Below are 27,782 nucleotides of genomic sequence, written 5' to 3'. Positions count from 1 at the left end.
TGCATGTTGGAATTTTGCCTCAGTCAAGTATCGCACGCAGAGGCGAGAGCAGAAAACCCGGTGCGGTTAAGCCAACCATCGCGCGATAGCGGTAAACGCAGCGGCAATCGTAGCGGCGTTCCAGAGGGACAACGCGGCTGCCGGAACTGCGGCGCTGCAGTTAACCCAATCTCTGAGCGAAACGGGCACACTTCCGCTGCAGTTGCTTTGGTTCCATGCTTCTTCCGTCATCTGTTCGGCGGTGAAAGCATTGACCAGAGGGTCGCAATTTCCATTCGGCGGTGGGCATCCAGTCCTGCCCACGCAGACTTTCATTCTCGGGCAGCAGTTGAGGCCACCTTTGCATTGCTCCTGAGACACGCACCGGCCGCACTCGCCAACGAAGTTCGTTTTGCCGCCGCAAACCCAGGGTTTGTCAGCCAGTGCCCCTGTCGCCACAAAAAGCACGCCAGCCAAGCCAGCCAGAAGAAAGATGGGTTTCACGCACACTGCCTTCATTGCGTGTGTACCTGTCGGCGCCAAACACAAAATAAGCAAAAACACCTCCTTTGCGTTGCCGGGTCAATCTACCCGTCCAGCATGGAGAGCCTGGAAGGAGGGGGGGAGCGGGCAAGACCAACGCCCGACGAAGTTTGCAAACCTGCCCCACATGCAGTCAGAAAGAAAATTTCTGCAAGTCCTGCGATGTTCCGCTCGGGTTCCCTATCAACAAGAGGTCCCACTCAAAACTTAAAACTAGACGTATCTCAGAGGACGCAGGCGACAAGGTGTGCGGCGAAGTGCAACACTTTCGGTTGTGGTTGCCGATGGAGAGGGACCCGAGTTCTGGACGACACAACGAAAAAACCTAAAGAACTGAAGCTCCAGCACAAGGGAAGCTCGCGCCAAATGACTTTTTCCTCCCCATCGGGGTAACCCTCCTCTGCACGCGCATGTAGGGGAGTGGAGGTAGCCCGCAGCCGCCAAGAGATTCGGCCGCTTATTGCGCTGGCACTGAGGATGCCAGTTGGCAGCCACTGTCTTGCGCGGGACGCACCGCAGAGAAAGCAACTGCTATAGATGCGAATGCGTGAAACGTGCGACAGTGAACAACCCGCGAATCTGTGTCAGGTGAGCGAGAGGGCTGAACGTGTTAAAAGCCGGTGGGCTCCTTCCGCCGGATGGTGCGCTCATCCGTCTTCTTGCCTGGCTTTCGCGGTGTCTTCCTGGCTTAGGCAAGGGTGTGTAGCCTAACGGTTTTGAAGCGCCATGCGTCAGAGACTCCGTGCAATTCTCGACACGAACCCTCTTCATTTTTGGCGCTGCTATGCCCAATGAAGGAGTCGAAAAGCTTATTGCCGGCACAGTGCCCACACGGTTCGCCCGCGCACCCCCAACTGTGCAGCTCCCTGTAGGCTGTCTGTCTGCGATGGAATAGCTGTGTGCAGTCGAGATACATACGGCGGTTGCTAGGCTACTTTCTCACACGCCGTCACCACAGCTGATGGGCTGCGCAGTTCCGTGGACTGTCACTGCTTGCATCTGCGGGAGCGTCAGGGAATCGCCGTAAGTACCGGCATCACAGAGTCATATGTGAAGTTATTGTGCCCCTACAGAGTCATCGGCACGTGATGATGGCATCCTGCATCACGAGTTCCTCGAGCTTTCTGCCATAGCGCGAATAAGAGCTTCACTCTCAGTGAGGTTGTGCATGTGTTAACGGGCTATGGCGTCGTCGGTAGGAGAGCTGGCCCAAGCAAGACAGCGAACAAATGGAAGCGGACCGGGCTATAGCGGCTGCCTACTTCCAAATGCAGAGCAACTAGTATCTAGAGTGGAGCAGCTGGCAAAGGGAAGAAGAGCGGTAGCATGCAGAGACACGGAGAGAAGGATGTGGACGAACGCGTGGCTAAGGTGTGGCTCCAGGTGTCATATTTCCCGGTCCTCTTTGGGTGACGTGATACGTTCGATGCTCCTCTCGTATCTGAAATAAGCATCGCTGATCTTGTGTATACCGACCGAAGAGAGGCCGTATGAAGAAGTTCTTCCCAGCAAGCTTTTATAGTAAGTTGCTCATGGTTCACACACGTTTTTTCAGAGGGAGCTACGCTGAAATTGTTGGAGTTTGGGGGCGGCGACTCCCACATCAGTCTGCGGTATCGAAGAATCACACAAGGCTCAACAGCCATAAACGTGGCATTTTGGGGTTAGCAGAGCGGGCCGGGGCCCTGGCACCCTCCTTTTGAGGATTTATTTATAAGATTTGCTGAGGCTGTTTTCGCAGTGGTGCCGAATCACAAGGCGGGGGGGGGGGGGGGGGCCAGGGTGGCGCCAGTGAGGGGTAGAGGCCGCGCGTTTGCCAGTGCGGGAAACGGCGCAGGTGGCAGGGTCCAACCGGTATATGAACATATAATTCGTGGATCGCCTGGATCCTACGAGTGCTTAACACTTCAATAATTTAGGGGCGATTACTTTCTTCAAGGCCTCGTATATCGGTGTGCGACGCGGACCCGCCGTTGCTGCATGGTCGCACGCTTCTAGCGTGCGTTTTCTCGTATCCGCGCATAAGCGCGAGGGATTCTTGGCCGCCGCATACGTGGGGGCATCTCCGGCAAGCAGCGAATATGTGGGGTGCCAGTATGTGCGTCCAGTGCTCTGCGGCAGTAGCACGGTAACGATGCGGCTGGTGTGGGCTGCGTGCCATCAGCTGCGACGCGTCAAATGAAACGTAGTTCCCAGGGAACATGGATGAAGAATATTTAGGTCTGTTTCCATGGTGGCGGCATAACCATCCAAAGCAATGTCACTACAAAGAGGCAGCGCCAAACGTACGCTGCTGCGCATTACGCTGGCATGTACGTCGGTTGTCGCGTCCCATCTCTCCACCGCCGCCAGCGGAAGACTCAGGTAAGTTGATCCATCATGTAATCGTGTGCATGTCTTTTGTTGATGCCTCCACGGACGTTATATCGGCAACGGTTGCTGGGTCCCTAAATAAGCACAGTACCTGACTCGCAGAGATCAGTACTCATCGCTGCGGGCGCGGGCTTTCTGAGGGTAATGTGGGGTCCTGGCCATACCGTTTTACCACGGTGTTTTGCATGCGTTCTGCGTTATCGGTTGGATGATACAGCACCGGGAGCAATGAGAGTCAGAGTGCATCGAGTCGTGCCACGTTACGCGGGCCCTCTGCCTCTACTCTTCAACAGTGGCAGTCTCAAGGCTCGGCTGGAGAGGGCCAGTTTCCAGCGGCGCAAATAGGCCAGTACATGCCCGTTGGGATACGGTCCAGGGCTCTTGCCTCTTCTCAGCAGAGCGATCATTCCCGCGGACCACGAGAGCGTCAATCACCTGTCCAAAATAGAGCCCTGCCAGCCGATCAGAGCCCTGGGAGTGGCATCGGAGTGTCACCGGTAGTCTCAGTACCCTCACTAAGGATGAGGCCGCAGGTTCTACGGCACGAATCGTCTACTGGTCCTGCCATTTCCGGGCCTAGCGGGTTTCAGCGTCCCTGCGAATCAATGGTGGCTTTCTCCGCTGGCGGACCGCTGGTGCAAGAGAGGGCGGAATATTCTGCAGACGTCTCCGCCCCAGCGCAGTGCCTACAGCTGTGCAAAACCTGCCAGGAGCGAGAACAGAAGCTAAACGATATGGTGGCACTGCAGGAAAGAATTACTCGCGACGAAGAAAAGGTGCTGCGCGCATTCGCCAGTTTGAGTCGAATCTTTGACGAATTGAGTGATACACGCGAGGCAGGAGCAAGTTCATTTCTAGAACAACAGATGTCCCTGAAGCATAGAATATCAAACGAACTGTGGCACTCTCTACGGCTTTTGCAACAGAAGAGGAGTTTACTCGTGTCGTGGAGACGCAACTTCTCTACGCTGGCTCAGGCATCGCACCATGCGGCAGGCGGACAATCAGAACGAGAAGCGCAGGTCCGCGCACGCGGGTATCTTGCGGCCAGACTGGTACTGCTGCCTCCTCCACGAAGGAACGGGCCGGCAGCCGATGCCGGCGTCAATCAACCAGTTAGACTGCCCGAACGAAGAGATGCTCGGAACCAAGGCGGTGGTGATGCTGGTCACGAAGTCCGGCACAATCTTCTGCCACCATTGTCACGGAGGTCCCTGCGGCGGGGGCTCGCACGATGGTGACCTTTTTAGTACTTCCATGCACCGCGTTCTTCATGTGTTCCGCCTGCCGGTGGTAGTGAAGTAGGCCAAGTAGCGAGTGTGTCGTTTGCCGTATATATTGCGCATATTGTCTGACGTCGACACTCATCGTCCAGTGTTGAGCACACGATACAACGGAGAGACAATAGGTGGGTTTCTGCTGCTGTCTACACGATGTTCGTACCTGACGGCCGTTTCGGTGAACCCAGTTGGGGGCTGCCTGCGTCTGGCATTTCTTTGTAGTGCGCAAAATGCGGTGGTCACTGGACGGCGCTGTTTGTGCCTGAAGGCGTTGTACTGCAAATGCCAGTGTCGCAGTGCTGCCTGTGTCTGGCGAGCCCACCCTGTGGCAAGCACAGAGCCAAGGAGAACCCATGTCGGACGGGCGTTACGTGTCGCTGCACTCCGAAGGAGGCCTTTTTGTGGGGAGTGTACACGAATGCCATGATGAGGCGGTAAACCTGCAAGCCTTACTTCCACCTTAAACCCTCAACAGGAGAAACAAAGTCTTTTTTTTTACATTCGGACTTGATGCCTGATGACGGAGCCCTGCACTCAACCAACTGCGCGAGAACCCAGCGCGGAAGAAAGTACTGATGGATGCTGATGCCTTTTCTCACGTTTTTCTTGCCGAGGCAAACTCGAGGATGCTCTCAGGACTACTTCCGTGCACTGCTGCGACGGTGTGGTCTACTTTGTTCTCATTCGTGCGAGGTGCGCTGCGGCCACTGGCTCCCGTCGCATGAGGGCATCGTTGAACAACCCGGGGGCTCTTGTTCAGCTCACCTGCTCGCGAGGGTTTTTCAGACTGGCGCGCCTTTTCTTGCCATGGAATCGGAGAAGCGCAGGGCTTGCTTTCAATTAGCTTGGCGAACGGGTGTCACCTTTGTGACTAACTGGCTGATCGGATTTGGTACCTACCAATCAGACTTCACTACAAGAGTCCCGTTGTCATTGCTGTATGCCGCCGTGCTTGCCACATTAAGACTGGACGACATGAATGTCCACATGCTTCCGAATTCATCCCCACTGGACGAATTCTCCAGTCCACCGCCCAGCGCGGTTGGTGGTCCAGATGTCCCTCCCCCTCTATCTCCGCCGTTCCCCCCTCCCCCTTGTCCCCGCCATCCTGCGTGGGGAGTCTGGCCTGTCATCTACTCGGCACGCTCTGTATGTGTGACACAGCGGATGCCAGGATCTGTTGTGAAAGTGTGACACGCGGACACTGCACTTGAGAATGACTGAGGTTCAAGTGCTGCGCTGACGAAGACAACGGTGGCCTCCCTACCGTGAGTTATAGTGTGAGCGAGCGATATATGAACACGTGGAACCTTCACAGCATCGAACAGGCAATGTTTTCCTTGTTTTTCATACTGGTTGATATTTGCTAAGTGATGAACACACCGCTCCCCCCCTCCCTCCCACGCCCTTCCCCCCTTTCTCAGTGGGAATTTGGGGAAGTGCGAGCAGTCGGTGGATTTTACGTTACACTATCGTGCGGCATCCGAGGCTGCGGCGGCGTTAGAGGCATTCTTCGGCTCTTTTCCGAGCATGGGCCGATGTACCACAGAGCAACCTGTGCGCGTGGAGGCGGAGGAGGGTGCATGTCTATTGTGCGTGAAAACGCCGTGGCGCCGGAGGAGAGTCAGCAACAGGGCCGTCGCCAGCCAGACAGGCCCCGCACACGCGCCATTTGAACTTCCAGGCAGGACGGACACCAGGAACGCGACTAGCTGCTGGCCCAGTCCGTCCAGCCGAGCCCAATCTCAAAGCGTGACACGCGGTGGCTTTCTCGGGTCCTCTCTTGAGAGCGGCTGATCTCGCGATCCCCGTGGAACTACAGCGCTTGAGAAGTGACGTTGGGAGGCACCCCCTACGGCGGCGGAATAGCGGCTAAATTTCTGGGAAAGCATCTCCGATAGGCATCGGATTTTGATTCCGAAATACAGCGGATCAAATCCCTTCTTTTCAAAGTCAATAATAATATCTGTGACTCGAATAACAGAGTATGCGGCCACCCTTTCTAAGAAACGTCGTGCGTAGGTCGCCGCTGCCGCATGCACCCCGCTCCCCCTGGCAGCAGCGTCTTCTGCACAGAGCAAGTCGCCACACCGTGATGAGCAACTCTGCATCTGCGCGAATCTGCCTTGGCTTGGGCCAGTGACAGCATTGGGAAACTGATGGCTCCCATCTGTTGGCGCGAGTTTTCTTCTGGTGAAGGAGCGGTGACTGCAGAGAACTAAAACTCTCCGCCGCTCCCGGAGGCTGTTGTCTTGCTTGCCCTGGCCGCGCGCGCGCGTGTTGTCTCCGCTTTTTGAGTCTCTGACGGTGGTCACGGCCCCCAGAGAGGCTACGAGTGTGGGTTGCTTCATCAAAGTCGCGCAGCTGCTGTCCTGCGACCTTTGGTTTCTCTTTTTCGGCCATGGAGGCTGGTTCCTCTCCTTCGCTTCGTGTCAGTCCGGATACTTCTGCGCACCAGCGGACGGGGTCGCTGCCTCGCATCCGCAGCCGGGTGCCACGGTTTTCTGCCTTAGATACAAAAGCAGTTGCTGCCTTCGTGTTGAATTCCCTAGTGAGAGGTCGCGGTGCGAGCGGAGCGGCTGTCTCCTTTGGGGTGCCGCCGCGCGCCTCTCGCTGTTTTGGCTGCGAAGGACCCGGGGGGGGAGGCCGCCACCCGCACACCGGTCCCTGCCCTCGGTGGACTCCCAGTCATCATCTTCCTCTTCATCCTGATCCATCCTTCGAAAGTCCTCTTTGCGGAGACTCTCGTGCCTGCGGAAGAGAGACTTCGTTGCGCACACCGGTGGGCGGGCTACCCAGTGTTCATCCTCACCTCCGGGGCAGGCTTCCAGGTCACTCCGCGTGCGCGCCCTCGTCTTCTCACGCAGGTTGCCGCGGAGACGCTTCAGCCGATGGCGCGTCGCCATCCTCTGTTGTTCAGCACCTTTTTCCTCTCCCCCAGCGCGATATTCCTCAAAGTTCCCAGAGCGCAGCGGGGCTGGCGGCCAGCGAGTTGCTCGGCTCCGGCAGGTACGAAACCAGCCGAGACCCCGCTGCGACCCTTGGTTCACCTGCGCAGCATTTGCTCGCATGTGGAAGTGTCCCGATCTATGCGTGTGAGGCAGTAAATGCTGCAGATAGTTCCAGACTCGGCACCGTTTCGCAGTCTTTCGGCGGCAGCGACGTATCTCTCCACTGCGCATCGGCGAGGCGGCACAATGAACAGGCCGCCGATCCGCACTCGATAGCGAACGTGGATCCTCTGTCGCTGCATTTCTCTTCTCAAGCTCGGCCCTGTGTTCACTGCGTCGCTCGAAGTGAGGACAGACGAGCTGGAGAGAAGGCAGAAGAGACGCGCTGCAACTGTCGATTTCTCGTGGCCGTTGGAGGCGTGCCAGGCAGCGGGAAGTCCACTCTCGCCCGGCAGCTTGCGGCTGAGATCAATCGCTTGAGCAGAGAACGACGCGTCGCAGGGGCAGAGCCCCGAGGAGCGCCCCTTGACGAGCTCGCGCCGCATCGCGCCTCGGTTTCCTCCCCGTCGGGAGATCCACAGGGCCAACATGCCACCTGGGGGACTGACGGGCTCGCAGCCCAAGCGACAGGGCCGGAAGATCCCGCGGCAAGTGAGGGCGAACGCAGGCGCCAAAACGGTGGGAGCCTGGCGATGCAGCCCAGCGCCGATCTGAAGGTGGAGTCTGACTCGAAGCACGGAGTACGGGACCCGCTCAGCCAGGGTGACCAGGCGGACGAGTTCTGCGTTGCCGTCGGGATTGACGGTTTCCACCTCACCCGGGAACGTCTGTCGCAGTAAGGGGTTGATCTCTCCACGGCGCATCGATAGAACCTGTGAAAATCCCCAGGAAGAGGGGCTGAATGAATGCGCCTTGCCGCTGCATTTCCCGGCACACCTGGCTTGGCCGCGCTTCAGCGAACGGATCTGCACTGTGTTGAATCCCGGATAGGACTCTTGTTGGTGGCTCGCCCCCTGTTTAGCAACTGAGTGGACGATGTCACGACTGGTATGCATGGAGCATACTCGACTCTTCTACAGTTCAGCCGGTAGTCTCTGAACACCTGTAGGCCTGGACTGACGGCCCCTATACGCATTCCTGGTCGCCAACAAGCGCTCCAGCTGACGTGCCGCTTTTTTTTCTTGTTCTTCGTGGCTGCTATTCCGTTGAAGCGCCGGAGTCTGGATTCCGCCAGCTGTGCTCCAGTGTGACTCCCTCCTCAGCAAGCGAGGCGGTTAGCGCGCCGCACTGGGATTCCGCGGACGGTCATTCGTCTTCTGTGAAACCTCGTTGCCGCTTCTTCTGCCGGGAGCGTGCGGCTTTCAAAATTCGCTTCCTCAAGCTCTTGTCTGGGCGACTCCTGCGCCTCTCGCGTCCCCACGCCGTTATGCTCATTTGGACTTGGAGCCGCGCGTCTGGGACGCCTGCCTTCCTCGTCGCGCGCGCCCTCTGCACCTCTAGCGGCAGGCCTGGGTTTGTTTTGCACCTTCAGGTTCCCTGACCCAGCAGAGGCTTTTCGGCGACGCGGCGCGCCGTGGACGTTAGATCTACCTGCATTCTGGTGCGATGCCTCTGCTGCCATTCCCTCTGTGACTGGCATACGTTCTCGTACCCCCCCGTGTGACTCGCATAGCTTCGTCACTAGCCTGTACCTAGACCAAAATGGATATGTGCCAAACAATTAGATGTAACCTGTGAGGCAACCGTCTCCTGGGCATGGCGCGAGTTAGAAACGAGAAGCAGCGCTCAGGGTCCCAGGGGCGTGTCTGCGAGTGGTGTTCAGTCGAAAACCCGCTTGCGAGACAGCCCGTAGTCCGCCGCGTCGTGGGGCGCCGATGGCGAAGAGGCAGTTGGCGGCAGCGAGCTTGAAGGTGCAGCTCCTTCGTCTCGGCTTCTGCTCCTGAGACGCGGTAGCGCCGGCTGCAGCTGGTGCCTGGGCTCAGCAGCTTCTTCGCCTATGCGCGCGCGTAGAGTGGAGAACGACGCCGTGGAAAAGAGCGAAACGCACGTCTCGCTAACCCATCGACAAGCAGCTGCGCTTTCTTCGTCCGCCAGAGGGCGCCGTATCTCAGATGCTGCAGAGCCGCCACCGCCAAAATGCATGAGTCGCAAAAGGCCAGCCCTCCACGCCTCCGCGGCGCCAATCTGTACACATAAGCCTATGTATCCATTCGTATTTATTTGCATCTGTATTATGATTTGTCTGAGATAATATTTATTTATGCATACATACATAGATCTACTTAGAGATCGTGTACGCTGGCGCTCTGTGCATCCTAGGGCATGCGACAGTTTCGGATGCCTTCCCTGCAGGCGCGCGCTGCGCGACGTCAAGTTCCGCCCTGAAGAAAAGATCTCGTTCCCAACCTTCCGCCACGATGTCAAGGTGAGAATCTCTTTGTCTAAGGATTTCTGCTGTAAAGGTCTGCATGTTTATTCGTTATGCAGCCTGCGGCGTGTCGAGACGCTTTGGGCGCGCTTGGTGCGTCGCCCTGGTCCGCCTCGCTAGCGCTTTGATTGACGCGCGGCGACTTAGGTGAATGCTGGCGACTGTGGCTTCAGACTCGTGTGAGCGGAGGGACTTCCCGCGGCCGGAGATCTGTTGAATCAGGTTCTCCCGTGTGTGCGCTCCTTAGGATCCCGTTCCGGGCGGGTGCGTGATTTCGCCGGCAACCAAGATCGTGGTCGTTGAGGGCCTGTATCTCGGTCTGAAAGCCAGAGAAGCAGCGGAGCTCGAAGGAGGGGGAGACGGCGGCGCCCGGGCGCAGCTACATCAGGAGAGCAAAGAGTGGTACAATGAAGATGAGGATTTGTTTGACATCACGATGTTCATTGACGCGCCGCTGTAAGCCGTTCTGGCGTTCACTCTCTCTGCTGCTGCGGATGTCTGTCGCCTGCGATTTCCACTCCCCTCATTTGGAACAAGAGGACGCAGCCTCATCCTTCAGGCACCGCCTGTTCCTTAGCCGGTGTGTTTCATCCTGCCCGGGCGGGCGTTGTGTGGAGAATCAGCGTCTGCGGCGCGTGCTCGGATGCATCCGTCTCGGCCTCCTCCGTCTTGCCCTGCATGCGCCTTGGTGTCGCATGGGCAGTCGTAAAGTTGTGGTGTTTTGCTTTTTGCGTTTGCTTGAATGTGCATCGCCGATTGACATCCGGACGTTGCCAGCCTGCTTCATGGACTTGCTCTCGGTTGCTGCAGAAGTTGAACGCGGGGCTCGCAGCATCTCAGCTGGTCGCACCTCGGGGTCTGGGGCGGTGAAATACAAAAATACCAATGCAGTTCAAGCAGAATTGTTGTCCGCTTCGCAGGGTCGTGCATAGTCCTGGCGTCTTTTTTCTCTCATTTTCAGCGAGCGTCTGTTCAGTTTTTCTTTGTAGGGAAGAGTGCGAGAGGCGCGTGGTGCAGAGACACGTTGCCGCGGGCATCAGCAGCACAGAAGCGGAGGCGAGGGAAAGGTAAGGCTTCCGATTGCCGTATGGGAGAACGTTTACCGGTCAGAACTCGCGAAGGGGCAGTGTGCCTTTTTTCTTTCTGTGCTTTTCATTTCACACTCAGAGCGAGACACACACTCGTAGAAACAGACGGGGTAAATGCTCCAAGGAATGAGCAAGCGATCTGCGGCGGCGAGGCAGAGCGATGAAGCGTGGGCGCTGGCATGTGCATGGCCATGAAGTGTGTGTGGGTTCAAGTTTTTCGGCTATAGTTCTGTTTCAGCGCCAGCTTTTGTATGGCGATTGCCATCCTATAGTGATTTTGATGGAGGTTGCTCGTGCCTTTACTGCCTTGCGCCGCGAGACCTGGCGCGTCTTTCCGCCCGACTTGGTATTGCTTCTGTCGTTTTCTCTCGCTTCCGCTTCAGGTGGGCTGGCAACGACGCTTTGAACGCTGCGTTCGTTCTCAGCCATCTGGATAGCGCGCACCTGAATGCTCTGATTACGCAGGACTAGGGCTTACAGTTTGTCCTCTTGTTTCCATCCGGGGACGTTGGTCGTATGTCTGTCTCTACGCACCGTCAAGAGCACCTAAGTGTATGTGTGCACTTATAGGCGAAGGGAAAAGGGGCTCACACGCGTGCCCGGCAATCACTCTATCGATCATATTAGAAACCGAGGTGACAAGAAGCGAACGCTGCGGTCGGTCACCACTTTGTTTAGATGGCGAACTCGCAAGCGCACAGCACAATTCTAGCGTGCTGTCTATGCGGCGCCGCCGTCTCTATCTCCGTGGGTTCGCGTCTGCTCACGGATATGTATATATATGTACATGCATGTGCGTACGCCTTCGACGTAGGGGCAGCACGCGCGAGAGCTGCACCTTGCACGCTCGCGTTCACGGCTTATCTCGCGCGTGGGAGGGTTCCCACCAGCGCACGCGCGCGCAGGAACTCGCCTGAGACGCTCCCGTTTTGGCAGGAACGGCCTTCAGTGCACGGGAATTAGGTTCTAGAATACGGGACTGACACGTCACAGGGGACGGCGGTTGTGGCGTGACCCGCGTCGACTTTTGAGTAGCAAGAACCCTGGCTGCGTTCTTTTAGCTGTCTTAAGCAGTCCAGTGGGGTGGTGGTGTACTGCAATCATAAAGAACCCTACGGCACAGGCTGAATATATTTATATATTTAACTATATTGGAGTCTTAATCAAGGTTGCAAGAGTTTGTTTAATGGGGAATCAGGACGACTGTGTTCACTGTGAGCGCCCCGCGACGCCAAAGCGCTGTGGTGCCCAGAGACTCAGAATCATCCGCCCGTCTCCACCCTTCGATTTCTAATGCAGATGGAATTTGAAACACACAGAAGCGTGCGGTCGTCCAAGGGGAGAACCACTGAGTTCAAGCGTGAACATACTTTTGAACTCAAGAGTTGAACGATCCCTAAAGTAATTCGAGGGGAGAAACAAAACGAGAGGGAAGCGACGGAGTTTCAGCATTGTTTCCATAAACGTTGACGCTACACTTTAAGACGTGCACTGAAGAGCTTACAGAGACGAAACCCGTTTGTTTTAGAACGTGGCGTCCCGGATCCATCTCCCCCTTGCCCTGTGCCCCCACGACAAGTGCAGGTGCAGCTGCAAAACAAACCAACTCCTCTGCAGGCCCATGAACTCGTCGATAGCAACGCCTTAGAAACATGACACGCTTCATCCGGCACAGGGGAAAACGGCGGCCTCTGCTTGGCTCGCGCCCCAAAAGTACAGTAACAAGTGGTACTGAACCTCAAGCAGAGACGTTTACCACCGGGCTTCCGCACGCACGCACACTTAGTGGATTCTCTGTGAAAGCGCTGGCACGCTGTAGACAGGCATCGATCCTGGAACTGAGGTGAAACAGAGCGCTGGCATCAGGGAGAGGAGGAGAACTAACCCCCAAGAGGAATTCTACTGCGTGTTACCGGTGGCAAAGCGTGTTCGATTGGCACCTGCCAAGACCCGAACCCCGGAGGAATGTGTTGTGTGATACGGTAGAGGCAGATTATTTGGTAAACAAAGGTACGAAGTTGAACCAGTGACAGCAAGTCTCGGAAGAATTCTAGCCTCCCATTGGGCGCGTTCGACTGAGTCGCGTGGGAGGACCGAGCAAGGAACCCACGAACACATCAACGTTATGTTCACGAAAATTAGAAACAGTACGTGTCAAGTCGGGCATGGGTATCGGAGCCGTATCCACGCATAGAATTGCTTTGTTTACTTGCGAGATTGCATTGTTTTAGCGCCCATTTACTGATAATCGCCATGATGGCAGAGTTCGGCGTTATTCAGACTGAAGATCTCACAGTGAAAAGCAGGCGAGGACAGATGAAGCGAAGACGAGCCGCGTAGATCGTTCGTTTCTTTCCGATCACCGCTACGTGCAAATCTCATGAGACGTTAGGTTCGAATTGTGAACTATGCATTATCGAGACCGAACGAGAGGACCATATCCACTAATTCACAAATTTCAACGGGCTTACTGCGATCATGCTGTACAGCGCTTGAAAATGTGCCGGTACATACGAGTCGTGGCAATATAACGGAACAGTTCCGTGCGTCTCTCTTCCTCGAGTGATGCACGGCGACCCCTAGCGCGTCTCTACTACTGCCGATCACAGAAGCGCCTCTCCGTAGCAGTTTCTATGATATATAAGGATTCGTGTCCAGTAGGGTATTTAGTGAAACGTTACTTTTTATGCTCCAGAATTTTTTGGTCCTTCTTTGATGTGCTTCTGACTGAATCCGTCTGAAAGATGGTGCGTCCAACGGTCCCAAGTTGGCGCCTCTCCATCACTGCGGTTGTGGGTGCCGCGTGCGGTTTCGGTTGTCTTCTGGCCGGCTTTGCAGGTGCCTCTTTGACAGGTACGTCTCTTGAGGTAACACTGGATTTCGGATCTCAGACGGATGGCTTTTTATGATGGGACTTGCCCAGCAATGGTGTGGCCGTATCTGTGACAGTAATGCCTACGGCGCACGTTAGGAAACGTCTCTCACATCGTTCTGCGTAATGTTTGAAGACAGACAGAGCTGCACAGTGTACTTGTGTCTAGTGTACCATGTCTTCTCAGCACATGCAAGCTCTTTTATGAAAGCATTTCCACGGATAAGTACTGTTGATGGGACACCACCGTGTGCGCATCGTTCCGCTGTCGGATCATTTGAGGGACACGAGCTGTGCAGTCGAGTGCCGCGTTCAGAGTTTTGTACTTCTCCAGTAATGATTGATGGAATTCCGTGTGCAGTGCGATGCCCTGCTTAGTCTCAGGGCTTCCTGGCGTGTTTGACCCAAGCCTGGAGGCTGCAGCTGTGGAAGGTGTCCGCGAGTATCTGGCACAAGTGCGCAATGGAAGCCTTGAGCGGCTTTCTCGCATTACTGTTGAGCCGCCGGCTCTGGTATCTGTTCGGGCGGACACTGCCGTCGGACCCGACATGCCCTTTGAAGAGCAGAGCGATCCTTTTTCTCCCACCGACATGTCAGGAATTGGTGCGGTGGATCACACGATGCGAGGTGGCATGCGTCAACCGTCCTTCAGGTGGGGTGACCCAAACCTCACAGTAACCGGAGCGCGGCCGCACCACAGCTCTGCGTCCACCGGACAAACACCGACCAGGCCGGGCGCTACAGCGACAACGACGCCATGGCCGGGTGAGACGTATGTCTCCCCGTTTTTCACAGAGCAGTACGATACCCGTACGACAACATCCTGGCCAAGCGGGACAAGCGATTCCATGTTTTTTACATACCAACCCCATGAAAACGGCACAGGCACGACAACAGCGTGGCCGGGCGAGACGTATGTTTGAGGGAAGGTAAACTTTTCCGTGGCTGATGAGGTGGGCACTTGGCTGCTACGGGGCGCAAGGAGCGAAGTTGAACGTCCTCGGCTTTGCCGAAGTATTTTGTGCCCAGATGTGAGGCACACGTAGTCTGTGAGTTTTTTCGTTCTCATGCACTGCGCTTGATGTTCCCGGACTGGTATTTTATGTGGTCCGTCTCTGTCGTCAACCCCCCCTCCCTAGTCGTCTGTGAGGTGAAGGGCCGCCCGCCGCCATTCCGCTGTTTTCCCCGCACAATTACGACTTCTGTAGGCCATCTCGGCCGGCCAGCAAGTTTCGTGCACGTCATTCAAAGAAACGAACAAGGTTGCCGCTTCGGGTCGTCTGCACAGCGTTGTTTATAAACGGTCTCTCATTCCTTCCGCAATGTCCAAGGATTGCTGCAGGCAATTCCCGAGAAGGCAGAGGCAAAGACGCAACAAAGAGCGCATTTCCAGCGCCCTAGTTCACTGGCCGATATTTCACGACTCTTCCACCCGGCGCTTCGGATCACATGACATCTGCGTAGAAGGAAACAGTGTAGCGAGCGGCGCTGAGACGAGTGCTCTCAGCACGGTTCCAGGGCAAGAGTTGACAGAATAGACACTTGCAGTTCGCCAGCTGATGTAATAATTCGTCGAGCAAGCCACCAGTCCGGCACTCACAGAACGCTGTTGTTTGGTGGGTTATCACCGAGATCTCAACACGGCCAGAAAACCTTTCGCAGAGTGCTGATCCCCAAAGAGAGTGCTGATGAACAAGGTTGCGACGCCTTTCCCTGGGGCCGTGTAGTCGGGTGTACCAGTTTTCAGAATCGTGCATGTAAACTTTGGACGAGGATTGGCCACGCCATGGGCAGAGATCCGATTATATCGCATGGCGTGTGTACAGGATTGAGCTAACCGTCCTGGGTCACAAGTATTCACACCACTACACGTGCACTTGACGCCGTTTATACGACATACCTCCGATCCTGTAGCGGTGCCAAAGACAAAACATCTGCCAACCGCTGCTAGTTACCACTCAAAGTGCGGAAGTATTACCTTCCCACGGGCAGGCCGAGTCTGTCGGATTCTAATTCATCGAACGCAGACATGCTTGGGGGTAATGCAGCGGGGTCCGTTAACTCTGTTGAGTCGTTACTGGTTGTTGACCAAGGGCAGGGTAGTGCAGGGGAGAGTTCACAATCAATATCAAACATAGCAAGGCGTGGCAGCGTTCACTCTGAAGTTGCAGCCCAGGATGTGGATCTGCTGTCACTACGGCAGCGTAGAACTGGGGTGAACATGTTTATGTTCGTCGCTGCGTGACAGAACTACAGATGCGCTCAAAGCAGCGTGATGCCGCGACACGAGGACATGGCTGTGCGGCTCGGCATGAGTAGTAAACCCACATGAAGGAACCGTGTCTTCGTAGTCGAATCGCACGCGCAGACCACTAGCTTGCAGATTAGCAGTGGGTGGCGAACAATGGTCGCTAAACTCCCTGTCGCACATCGAGAATTCGTGACTTACTGAGTGCAAATAGTAGTAAATGGGTCCGCTATGTCATCACGAGCATCGAGGGCCACCGGTAGTGGCCTTCCGTTCGGAACAGGACTTGAAAAAACCATGCACTATCGAACTCACCAGCGAGTCATGCAACGCGCATGCAGCCACATACCATGTTGCCATGAGACAGAGTCTACGTTTCTCGATTCTTGCAAAAGGCAAGCATTAGCCTGTGGACCTTCAGACCACATGTCAGAACAGATGGCGCCGCTACGCATTGTGTTCGTCCGTCTCCACTAGAAATACAAAGAGAGAGAACACAGGCAAGTCCCATTTCATGCAGCTTCATGCACAAGGTGTCAACTGACCCCCGTATATCGACGCACGGGGGTCACTCGCGTTTTTTCGTTTTGAAGCGGTCCTCATCTTTCGAAACATTTTGCTCTCAGTTTTTTTTGAAAAGGATGCGCCACAGCTTTTCAGAAGGTAGCTGGCCTATTAGGTTCATTTTTACCGCCGTCTTAATGGGACCGCGTGGCGTCCTATGGACGGCATGCTTGCAGGCGATCGAACTGCGCGTTTGGTATATTCCTCGTCCTTTCCCGTTGTCTTACAATAGTTCTTTGACGAGCCAGCTCAATCTCTTTTTAGTGAAGACTGCGTCTCTGCGAGCAGCCTTGCGATTTTTTTTCGTCTGCACTTGCAGCACTGTACGGCGCCAAGCCCCAAAGAGGTTCCGCCCTCCAGTTCGGGCAGAGAAAATAATCCAGAGAAAGCTCTCTTTTTTAGCTTTTGGTTGTCAAGCGCGGTCGGCAGTAGGGTCGAACTCGGGCGCTTCTTGATTCCACGATTCGCGGCGCGTTTCTCTGAAAAAACGATGCGGCCGGTGTGCTGCGCTGTCCACTGGAGAATACGCGTACCGTAACGTCATCGCGCGGTTTCCCCCTTCCTGTTCCTGCATAGAACTTTTTTCGAAAGACAGCAGGAGGAACTCTGATCTCTCTGCTGCGTGGTTCGGCGAGTGAAGGCAAGGGGGCACGGGGGGTCACGACCTACGCGTGGCGCTGCAGATTCGTCGCTGCCGTTCCTCTGGCTTTCGGTTCCTGTAGGTTGTTTTTGTCTTCTCGACAGCATCGTTGTTTCGGTGTTGCCGGCTTCGAGTCCGTTGTTGGATACAAAGTTCCTCTGCCTGTGACCGTCTCAAGGCACTCAGGTTTCGCTGCTCTCATATTGCTCTTTCTGCGTGGCGTCCGCACATATCTTCTTTTTCTGACTGTTCATCTGCACATCCTGTCTTCGTTGTCGCGCTTCTCGCCGGTCGCGTCCTGCCCCTGCCTCAAGCGTCTGCGCACGCCGCGCCTTCCGCGGGCGCGAAGCCGTGTGGCTTCTCCCACAGTCTTTTTTTCGTTCGGTTTCGCGTCTCGCTGTGTCGGTCTTCTGCGTCGCTAGCGCGCAGCTTCCAGCCGCTGTCTCCTTGGCTGCAGCGAGCGCGTGGGTCGGAAGCGCGTGACTGCGGCCGACCGGGTGCTTCTTCCGTGCGAGGCGGAGCGCAGCAGGATGGCGAAGAAGAAGAAGAACTTGAAGGAAGTGGGACATAACCAAAATGCAGAGCGCGCGAACGATAAGGAAATCTGGGGCATCCTCGAGGCGCCCGCAGAGGAGGAAGAAGACGATGACGAAGAAGAGGAGGAGAATGTCACCGAGCAGGACAGGGCGGTGAAACTCTTCGACTTCGACGCACAGGGACAAAAACGCAAGCTCACTGCGGTACGGCCACGGCCCCAAAAGACCAGAATGAACAGCGGCGGAGAGGGTCGCCCTAATGTATATATATATGTACTTATTTATTTACTTATACACATTTATATACATATATACAGGCATATGCGTGTGCAAATGCGCACATTGAGCGACAAGAGCTGCTCCCTCGCTTATATACAGTCACACGTATACATTTGCGTATGGGTGTGTGTAGAAGGCTCATGTGTGTATAGAAGCCCCTTCACGCGCAGCTTCGTCAGACAGGGTGGGCTGCGCGCGTGGCGTTGTCGCGTGTGAGCGAGATACGTCAGGGGCTTTCCGGTTTGGGTCTCCGTATGCATGCGTACCGAAGCGCGTTTGCGCGTCCTATGCTTCGTGCGTGCCCTCTCTCTCGCTCTCTCGCCCGACGAGCGGCGCTGGAGGACAGCAAGGTGCCTTGCTTTGACGCTTCGTTTCTCTTTTATCAGTACCGGGCGGACTTTGGAGACGATGAGTACACTTCAACGGACACGACTACCACGTCGGGCTCAAGCACCACCACAAGCGACACAGACAGCTCTGCGGAAAGCTACGAATTCGACGATGAAGACTTCGCCGAGCTACAGAAAGTACGCAGTACTTCCCACGAACTTCCGTGGTGTGTCTTCCGCCCGTGTCGACAGAGATGCCCTCAAACATACAGGGGCATCAACACATGTATATATATTTTTTGTATGCCATGTTCATCGACCTCCGCTTGCATACGAACCTCGCGAGGCTGGAGATTCAGCCGAGCTGCAGAGAGGCGGCGAGAGCCGTCAGAGGCGCATATGCAAGCATACTATGTATATAATTATATCTGTGTTTATATGCATGTGCATAAATATGTGAATCTGTCGGAGCTTCGACGCATGATTGGGTTTGCGAGTCTGCCTTTTGGCCTCCCGGCTTTTTTTTGTGTTTTCGCTGGGTTCGTTGACTCGCTTTGCAGCGGTGTCGCCGGTGGGCGATTTCTGTTTCTTTTGCAGCTGCGGCGGAACAACAGGCCGGGTGCGCCAATGGATCCAATGAGCAGGCTGCGCATGTGGGAGAGCTCCTTCTTCATCAACTCGTTTATGAACCTCGAAAACAAGCAGCAGTACTTCTTCTACACCGTCACCTTCGGTCACGTAAATCGGTAAGTGGGCTCGCTCACCTCTTCTTGAGGCGTGCGTATTGATCTCTTTGTCTTCATCTATTTGCATGTCTCCCTCTCTCTCTCTCTCTATATATATATATATATATAAAGTGGGCAGGTAGGCGTGCTGCAAGGTGCACGCGAGCATTTCATGGCTCATGCTGATGCGTGCCTCGAAGCGGGAGCGCCGATCTGCGCGCGGGGGCGAGCCTTCTGATCGCTTGTTTCTTCGGCGCTGCATGTCCTTTGTCTGGCCTGTTTTTTCTCTCGCGGACTCCGTTATAGGTATTGTTTGTCTCTTGTGCACTGCTTCGCTTCCGCCTGTGTGCTGCGGTGGCACCTGCAGGTCGCGGCGGATTCAGGGCACGCTGAGGCGGCGGACGCTGTATACGCCGGGCTATTTGCTGCGGCCGGGCGAGTTCAAACCGCTGAGTGCGCCCCTGGTGATTTGGCCCTTCAAGGTCTTTCTGCTGCCTTACAACCAGCTCAAGACCTTTTGCGTGACCATCGAGATGTGGCGAATCAACGAGCTCTCCTTCAACACGCTTTACGCCAGCGCAAAGCTCACGCTGCAGGACATTGTCGACAGCGAACAGGAGTTTCAGATCCTCCTCAAGCGGAAAATTCCGGGGAAAAAAAAGAGCTACGAAGTCCACAAACTCCGAGTAAGAAAAGATGCGTCAACAACTAGACGCTGCTCAACGCTCAGAATACATATATACGTATATATCTACACATATCTGCTTGTTTGTCATGTGTGTATGTATATATATATATCTATTTGTGTAGATATGTGTATGTATATGTGTGTGTATGCATCAGTGCAAACTGACGAAAGGACGTATGTGCGTGTCGACGTTCATGCAGCAGAGATGGAGGGAGTCCTTCACGTGTGGAAACCAGGTTTTCGTTTGAGTGCGGCAGGTCTCGCGCTCGCGCCTCCCGGCCTGCTGATAGACGCATTCGTCTTCGTTCTGTTTTCAGGTTTCGCTGATGCTCACGGAGGTTTTCGATATCGACCTCTCATTCGACAGCTGGTGGTTTCTGCCAGACAAAGCGATGCCGCAAAAAATTCGCGAAGTCCCCAAGCAGCTTCTCTTCAGCGTTCCAATAAGAGGCAGGTTCGTCGCGGTCTCATCTCCCTTCAGGACTGCGCATGCAGATGCCTCTTTCTGCGTGCACGCGCAAGTCTTTTATGCGAACAGCTTAGTGCGCGAAGAGGCGAGCTGCCGTTTGTCTCCTGGGGGTCGCCCTGGGCTCGTCGGCCCCCAGTGTGGCGCCTGTCTCTGCCGCGGCGGCATGGTTGTCTGCACGAAGCACAGCCCTCCTCGAGGCACTGAATTCCACGTTTCAATACATATATACGTATTTAAGTATACGTATATATGTTTGTAAGTCCATATGTGTATATGTGCACGTGTCCGTGCGCAGGATACCCACAGATGCAGTCATGTATATATATATATATATATATATATATATATATATATATTTGTATATGGGCACGTACGACGATGTCTGTGGAAGCGTCGCGCGCGGGACTGCGTCTGCGCGTGCATCGCGAGGAAAGGCAGACGCGTCTTTCCATCGGCTCTGTTTTCCGTGTGCAGGTCAGGAGACAGGAATCGCCGGAAGACGGAAGTCAGCACGATGAACTTCTGGCCAAATGCCGGTCTCTTCCGCTACCGCGGCAGTCTGCAGTCCATCACAAACAACTACATCACCGTCACGGTAAGGTCTTTTCCTCGCGTAGCCCAACGCGCCTAGTCAAACCGAGCGACGCGAAGGCCGCGCCCATTCACCTGCATATATATATACATATACATTTGTATACGTATACGTATATATATGTAGCCATGCGTGCATGTATGCGCTTCCACAATGGGGAGGTCGTGCGTTCAGGCAGGCAAGCGTATTTCTGTTGCCTGTTCACTGCATGCACGCATAGGTGCGTGCGTAGCCTTTCGACTATCTGTTTGTCTAAAATTTACGTGAATGCTGCAACACGGGCTTGTTCACAGCTGAGGCTGTGTTAGCGTTGAGGCGGCGCGTCGTGTGTTTCTGCAGAGGCGCTGAAAACGCCTTGGAAGCGACACGGAAGTCAGAGAGAGTTTCGTGTCTGAGGTCGCATTGTTCGCGCATGCATAGATATATGTACATACACATATATCCGTCATGTGCGCAAGTGTTCTGCGGGTTTCGGAGCATCAACACACGTGAGCGTGACGCTCGGGTGCTTGTTTTCTGCCTGGCTTTCTGCCTTTTCAGCTGTTGTATAGTCGCCCCAAGGAATGGTATCGGCCGCCGGCGCACCTGGGGCTCTGCATCATGGCGCTGAAGTCGGTGCTCCAGTATCCGCTCTTCAGGTAAGCTTTCGAGATGCGAGAAATTCGTTCTAGCGTCGTTCCTTCGTGAAAGCGTGCAGTGGTGTATATGGACATAAATATGCATTCGTCTGTGTATATGTGTATGTGTGTTTGAGCATGTGTCTATGTATATATACGTATGTACATGCATAAGTGTCTATGCGTAGCGGCTGATCAGGAGAATGGCTTACGTTTTCTCCCTGCTGCCAAGTTCTCAGACAGGCTTCGCAGAAGTCGATCCGTATCCTCTGCTCTGTACGAACTTCCGATTCTATATAAGTATAGATAGGTTCATTCAATTCGGCAAGTGATATGTTGTGCGACTCTGGTTTTTGAATTCTTGCCTGGAATTGTCCGTGTTCTCCGGTCTCTGACGAGTTGCCAGATTCTTGCGGACTGCCTGGTGCTCGCTGTGCAGGAGGATGTACATATTTGTATTTGTATCTATATATTCATACATATCTACAATCACCGCATACATATATGTATATATTACATGCTTCTCACGTGGCCACAGGGCATGCGTGCATGCGTGTGGTTTAGGGGCATTGTGAAGAAGCTAACAACAGATCCGCGCAAGTTCCAGCAGGGCGAGCTCGTTGGCAACATTCGCTGCTTCATTCGCTCTGTCGGGGTTCACGAGTATGAAGAAATTCCGCACCGACCTGCACAGCCTCTGGCGGGCGCTGCGCTGGTCACGCAGTTAAACCTCAGAGAGCAGTACCTCGTCGTCCGGTACGTGAACAGGCCCCCATATACGCGAGCACATACATATATATGTATATACATGCATTTATACACCTGCATACACATCCCTGTATATGTACGTACATACCCTAGGATGCGGCCGTTTGCATGTACATGCGTATAATTTGTAGGCATGTACAAAGTTGAGATCTCCGCTGCACAGGAGAATATATCTATTATATATATAGTAGTATATATATATTATATATATATATATATATATATGTGCATGTGATGGGACCTGCACTTCAAACAAGTGTGCGTATGCCCAGATAAGACTGCATCACATTTTCTGTGCATGGGAGTGCTTTGGATTAGCGCGCACGCTAATATGTATTTTTCTGCGTGCAAATATGTGTGTATAGATGCGTATGTGCGTGAGTGTTTTTTGCGTTGTGTTGGCTTTGAAAAAAGAAAACGCATGAGAAGGTGTTCGTTAAATGCGTATCGCCCCGAGATTTTTTTCGGTGGCCTCGCACTTCACAACTAACCTCATTTCTTCCTATAATTTGCAATACTAATCATGTCAAACTTCCATATAAAGTTATTTATGTATTTTTACCTTGAACAAGGTTAAATCAATCGGATGTGAGGGCCCTCTGTGTGCCTGCAGCCTCTTCAAGTGCGAAAACCTTCCCGCTGCGAATGCGGACTCGTACACTTCAGACCCGATTGTGAAGGTGAGTAGAAAAATAACGATTTCACTTTCACAATTGTTTTCATCCGCAGCTCAGAACCCGTATTGGAGCATGCCTTTCCTCACGTGGAGGCGACGGCCGGTGGCCTCGGAGTTCATCCAAGGCGTTTGATTCTTCCTGCGTGCATACGTAGCTACATACGAACATATGGGCCGTGAAGTATATATAGAGGTATACATATAGATATGTATGCATGCGTACGAGAGTCTGAGGACATGTTTGTGTGTATGTCTTCGAGAGTGGCGGGTAAGTGGGTGCATGTGCGCACGTGTCTTTTCTCTCTGTGGAGTCGATAAACCGGCAGCGGCCCGCGTCTGCAAGCGTCTGCGGCTGGTTGCTGCTCAGATTAGCCGGCATTTTGCATGCGAGAGTGTGTCTGCGTCTCCATGCATGCGAACGACCTGCGGCGATGTCTTGGTGCAGATAAAATGGGACGCTATGGTTAACACGAGTAACAAGCGCGAGAATACGCTGCGCCCGGTTTACAACCAGAATTTTTACTTTCCTGTCCGTCTTCTCGATCCGCGCGAGAGGACGAACCCCATTCTCAGGCAGGTGAGAAGAGCTACGGCGGCTGCCTGCATGCCGGAGGTCTCGTCTGCGTCTCGTCTTTGCTCTCTGTGCGTGTGCCGTTTGCGTCTTTCCCGGCACATGCATTTGTATCTACGAACATATCTCTGTTTATGTAGAGATGCGTATGTGCATGTCATCGCAAGACAACCGTGGTCGCTAACGACACACATGCGTGTGTTTGTTTCTTTTCTCTATATGCGTGTATCTATATGCATGCCTTCATCTCGATTTGGACCGCTGTTTCTCATTTGCACGCCGCCACACGCGTACACACAAGCGCGCACGCACAGAAGCAAAGAGGAAACGAAGCACTGCGTCCCGCTGGGAATACATGCATGCCTATGTTCGTAACCTTTCTTGCGGTTTCTGCTGGAGGGTGCGTGGACGCCTTGGCTCCGTTGGCTCTCTCTTTGAGCGTCTATCTCGGCATCTGGCTACGCGCGGCCTGCAGGGGTGTCTGTGGCGTCGATCTCTGCGTGAGACTGTTTCTGTTTGCGCGTTTTCCGTCTCGTGTTTGCGATTTCGGATCCAGCTGCCTCCGTCCCTCCTTACGTTTCACTTCCCCGCCTGAGCTGCCCGGCTTCTTGTCGATTTCAGACGGCGCTGCCGCTCGACCTGTACACCAAGGGCCCAATCCAGTTCGAGGTGTGGGACAACGACGAGTTCACGTCGGACTTCCTCGGCGGCTCGGAAGTCCACTTGAATTCCATCTGGCGCGAAGGCCAGTGGGAGGAACGCTGCCTTGCAGAGGTGAGACAAGCGAATACGCGCACATCCACGAAGAACCGGGCGCAGATCGATATTCATATCGGCCCTGAGCTCTCAAGACAAGCACCTCTCCGTGCATGTACATGAAGAAGGAGCCGTAGATAGAGGTGAATATCAATCCCATACTCTTTGTCTCTCTGTTTATATATGTGTTTATACGTCCCTGTCTTTTTTATGTGTGTATACGTGTGCATATATGTTTATACCCAGACACAAGGTCGCGATTAGCGATGCACTTGGGGGTGCACTCGGTTGGATCTCTGGGCTCCGCGAGAGGGCTGCTCTCTGAATAAGTTGTAGGCAACGGTGTCGGTGTCCTTCACGTCTCTGGCGGGCTTCGGTTGTCTCTCTCTTTGTGGCTTTGTCGCTCCGCGAGCGGCGTGCGCCCGCGTTCCCTGCGCATTCACTCGACGTGCCCGCCCGCGCGCGTCTTCGTCCTCAGGGCATGGGTCAGGACGACGACAAGACGCGCCTGCCTGACGGGCGCCCGGCGGAGTTCGCGACCAAGCGCCACGCCGACGAGGAAGAAGAGGATGAGGACGACGAAGACGCCGACGAGCCGCTCATCGACGAAAACATCCAGCGGGCGACCGTGCCATACGAGTGGCCGTACCGCACGCTGGTGCTGCGAAAGATTCTGCGTAAGAGGCCGCGGACCTCGTTTTTTTAGGAAGCCTAGCGCATGCAGGGCACATTGGCTTCCGCCCAGAGGGGGAGGCAAACCGGAGGCGGAGGCAGTTTGCGTGTTTCTCGATGCGCCGCAGTGCCTCGACGGCGTCGCGTGCCCGCCCGTCTGTTGCCGTTTGTTCGAGGGACAGGCGGCGCCTTCTCACCGTCTCGCGCCTCTCTGAGCGCCAGTCTCCGCTCCTCTTCGCTGCCAGGCCGCGCGAGGCTGCGTGGGACGCCAGAGGCGCTTCCTTGCAGATCGCCGCATGCACGTGGACTTGTTTTATGCGTGGGCTTGAGGGACTCGTTCGCGCGTCAGCTTCCTCGCTCTCTCGTGGCGGCGCCTGTATCTCTGACATCTGCGTCTGCGCGCACTGCCGGCTGGCTTCTCCGTCTGTCTTCGTTTTTCTTTCTTCCCGTGTCTCTTTCTTTGTCTTTCTCTCTCTTTCTCTCTCTCTGTCGCGGTCGCCTTGCGTCACGCCGTCGCTGAAGGAGGGCGCGCGGGCGGTTCGCTTCACCTTCGGCGTATCTCGCGCCCGCGTCTGTGCGTCTGCGCGTGTGTGTGTTGCGCAGAGTTGAAGGGCTCGGCGTTGCCGGCGTCGACGCAGGGCACGAGCACGTTGTGGTTTGAGATGTTTTTCATTCCGCCAATGCCTGACAACGTGGAGTTGCCGGATCCGCCGCAGGTGCAGAGCAGCAACGACGTCTGGATGCAGGTCACGAAGAAGTGGACTGGCGACTTTTCCAAGTACCAAAAGATGTATCGCGAGTGGTTTCCACAGGCTCCGGGCGACCGGCGCTTCCTCTGTACGGCGGAGCATATGCAGACCCGCGGGATCTTCCCGCTGCCCAGCTTCGTGGCGCCTATCGCCGTCCCGAGTCAGATCTCCGCAGAAGGCGAATTGCTCCACTGGATCAACAACATCACCTTCGTCTCGCCGCCCAAGCAAATGCGCGACGGAAAAATCGCCCGGTGGCAGGTTCCCTCGACGATCCTCACCACCCGGAAAGGCGGCGTCAACGACCACGCCGTCCTCCTCTGCTGCTGCCTCCTCGGCTTGGACTACGACGCCTACGTCTGCAAAGGTGGGCGTCCCCATGCGCGTCCCTGCGCCGATTCACGTGTATCCTATTCGCCCATAACTCCCTCTTGCAGGGCTTCGCGACAGCGGCGAACCGAACGCAACGTGTGCAAATAGCGCATGGCCGCCTTCATATATATATATATATATATATATATATATATATATATATATATATATATATATATATGTATATATATGAAAACATATATATATTTTTTTGTATATGCGTATTCTTGCACGGACCACATGTCGATGCTTCTGTGGACAGTGGTGGGGAGTGCTCAGCGAGACGGGCACACGAGTCTTTTTCGAATCAGCCACGCGGACGTGGGGAGCCTTTGCCCGGTACTGCCTAGGGATTCGGCGCCCGCGTCGCGGTTCCATGCAGAGGCCGAACGCCGCATGCGTGGGCGAACGCGCGTGTGTTTCGTAGAGGGAGAGAAAGCGCGTAAAGCATCTACAATCATAAACATGCACGCATCTTTATTATATATATATATATATATTGGTATGTGAATCGACCCCTGTATCGGCAACGGGAGGCAGTCGCGCACGCATGCTGGCGGTGGCGACGTAGTTCCGCACGCGTGTTGGGTGTGTGCGTTATTTGCGGTTGCGCTCCCAGGCACGACGAACAACGGGCAAGATGAGCACGTTTGGGTGATGACGCGACATGCAGGGGGCTGGGTAATGATGTGGGAAGTCACGACGAAGAAGCGATACAACCTGCCGTACAGGTGAGTCCATCGCTCGCCGCAGAACGCAGAATGCGCGTCTGTCACGTTTGTTGATGCGGCGGAGTCTTTTGCAGCTGGCGTCGACGAGCGGCTCTGTGTGGATTTCCGCCTCGCAAAAAAAGTAACGCTTGCGTCTCGGTCTGGCTGTCCAACCTGTCCAGGTGGGGATATCCGTCTAAGGGGCCGCCGAAGGGGTTCGCGGCGAAATATGAGCAGCAAATCAACGAGAACGCCGAGAAATTCTGGGAAGGGATGTATCTGCAAGAGTGGTACGAGTGGTCGCTGGTGAGTCCTCCTGTCTCTTCTGCTTGGGTTCGGACTTTCTTCCTTCTCTCTTCTTCCGCCTCGTAGATGCTCTCCGTCCCGTCAGCATCGTCTTCTCGTCGTCGCGCCGCCGCGCAAACCGCCCGCACGATCTTTACCAGCGGCGCGCCGAGACAGCAACATTCGTATATACATATATGCATTCATGTCTGTATATAGATATGTTTATATATGTGCATCTGTGAGATGTGGCCCCCGTGTTTCGCCTTTACTGGTTTTTATATATTTGTATTTGCATTGTATGCACGCATGTGTGTATGCGTGCATGTATCTCCGCTGTGGTCACACAGGCAGTAGCTCTCGTATGTGTGCGGAGACGCGGACTTCCCCTGTCTTCTTTCTCCTCGGTTCACAGCACCAGGGGCAGCTTGCGCAGGCGGAGGCGATTGCCAACGCGAACGCGGTTCCAGACGTTGAGCTTTACGGCGACGAGTTTGTTTCCGACGAGGTCGTCGACCCGGAGATGGTCTTAATGGAGGAAACGGAAAATTTTGACGAGGAACGGGCATACGGTGCAATCGGCGCAGTCAAGAGCAAAGTCGACAAGGACAAAGTCCTCAAAGTGCTTCGCACGCAAATCGAGCAGCTACCCATCACCCCCATGAAGGTCAGCCGAAATCAAGACACGCGCAGACCTCCCGCCGGGGCGGGGGTATGTGCCCCGTGTGTCCTACACATATGTTTGGATGTGTATATATCTGTATGCGTGTCCTGTTTTCATGCGCATATGTATATGTTTGTGTGTTTGTGATCTGAGTCGACATATATATATGTATATATCTGTATGCGTGTCCTGTTTTCATGCGCATATGTATATGTTTGTGTGTTTGTGATCTGAGTCGACATATATATATGTATATATCTGTATGCGTGTCCTGTTTTCATGCGCATATGTATATGTTTGTGTGTTTGTGATCTGAGTCGACATATATATATGTATATATCTGTATGCGTGTCCTGGT

The 27,782-nt window shown here is 54.6% G+C and overlaps 3 protein-coding genes across 3 annotated transcripts; all 3 read left to right on the top strand.

Annotated features, from left to right (window-relative positions):
* Positions 1 to 6,576: 6,576 nt before the first annotated feature.
* On the top strand, positions 6,577 to 11,113 carry BESB_078080 (uridine kinase; the record flags this gene model as incomplete). The annotated part of the gene is made up of 6 exons (XM_029366170.1): positions 6,577 to 7,961; positions 8,658 to 8,726; positions 9,479 to 9,551; positions 9,802 to 10,010; positions 10,544 to 10,621; positions 11,026 to 11,113. The coding sequence occupies 6 exons, from the start codon at positions 6,577 to 6,579 to the stop codon at positions 11,111 to 11,113; spliced, it is 1,902 nt and encodes a 633-aa protein (XP_029217601.1).
* A 2,273-nt stretch (positions 11,114 to 13,386) lies between these two features.
* On the top strand, positions 13,387 to 14,915 carry BESB_078070 (uncharacterized protein; the record flags this gene model as incomplete). The annotated part of the gene is made up of 3 exons (XM_029366169.1): positions 13,387 to 13,495; positions 13,899 to 14,279; positions 14,857 to 14,915. The coding sequence occupies 3 exons, from the start codon at positions 13,387 to 13,389 to the stop codon at positions 14,913 to 14,915; spliced, it is 549 nt and encodes a 182-aa protein (XP_029217600.1).
* Positions 14,916 to 16,463: 1,548 nt separating this feature from the next.
* BESB_078060 (Sma protein) lies at positions 16,464 to 27,571 on the top strand (the record flags this gene model as incomplete). The annotated part of the gene is made up of 17 exons (XM_029366168.1): positions 16,464 to 16,522; positions 17,424 to 17,706; positions 18,168 to 18,308; positions 18,708 to 18,856; positions 19,203 to 19,521; positions 19,841 to 19,977; positions 20,467 to 20,587; positions 21,125 to 21,222; positions 21,766 to 21,957; positions 22,583 to 22,649; positions 23,091 to 23,222; positions 23,838 to 23,990; positions 24,451 to 24,649; positions 25,248 to 25,760; positions 26,385 to 26,496; positions 26,658 to 26,781; positions 27,176 to 27,571. The coding sequence occupies 17 exons, from the start codon at positions 16,464 to 16,466 to the stop codon at positions 27,569 to 27,571; spliced, it is 3,195 nt and encodes a 1,064-aa protein (XP_029217599.1).
* Between the last annotated feature and the right edge of the window lie 211 nt (positions 27,572 to 27,782).

This window comes from Besnoitia besnoiti, chromosome VII, assembly GCF_002563875.1.
Source record: "Besnoitia besnoiti strain Bb-Ger1 chromosome VII, whole genome shotgun sequence".
Lineage (NCBI taxonomy): Eukaryota > Apicomplexa > Conoidasida > Eucoccidiorida > Sarcocystidae > Besnoitia > Besnoitia besnoiti.
This window is presented reverse-complemented; position numbering and strand designations above follow the sequence as displayed.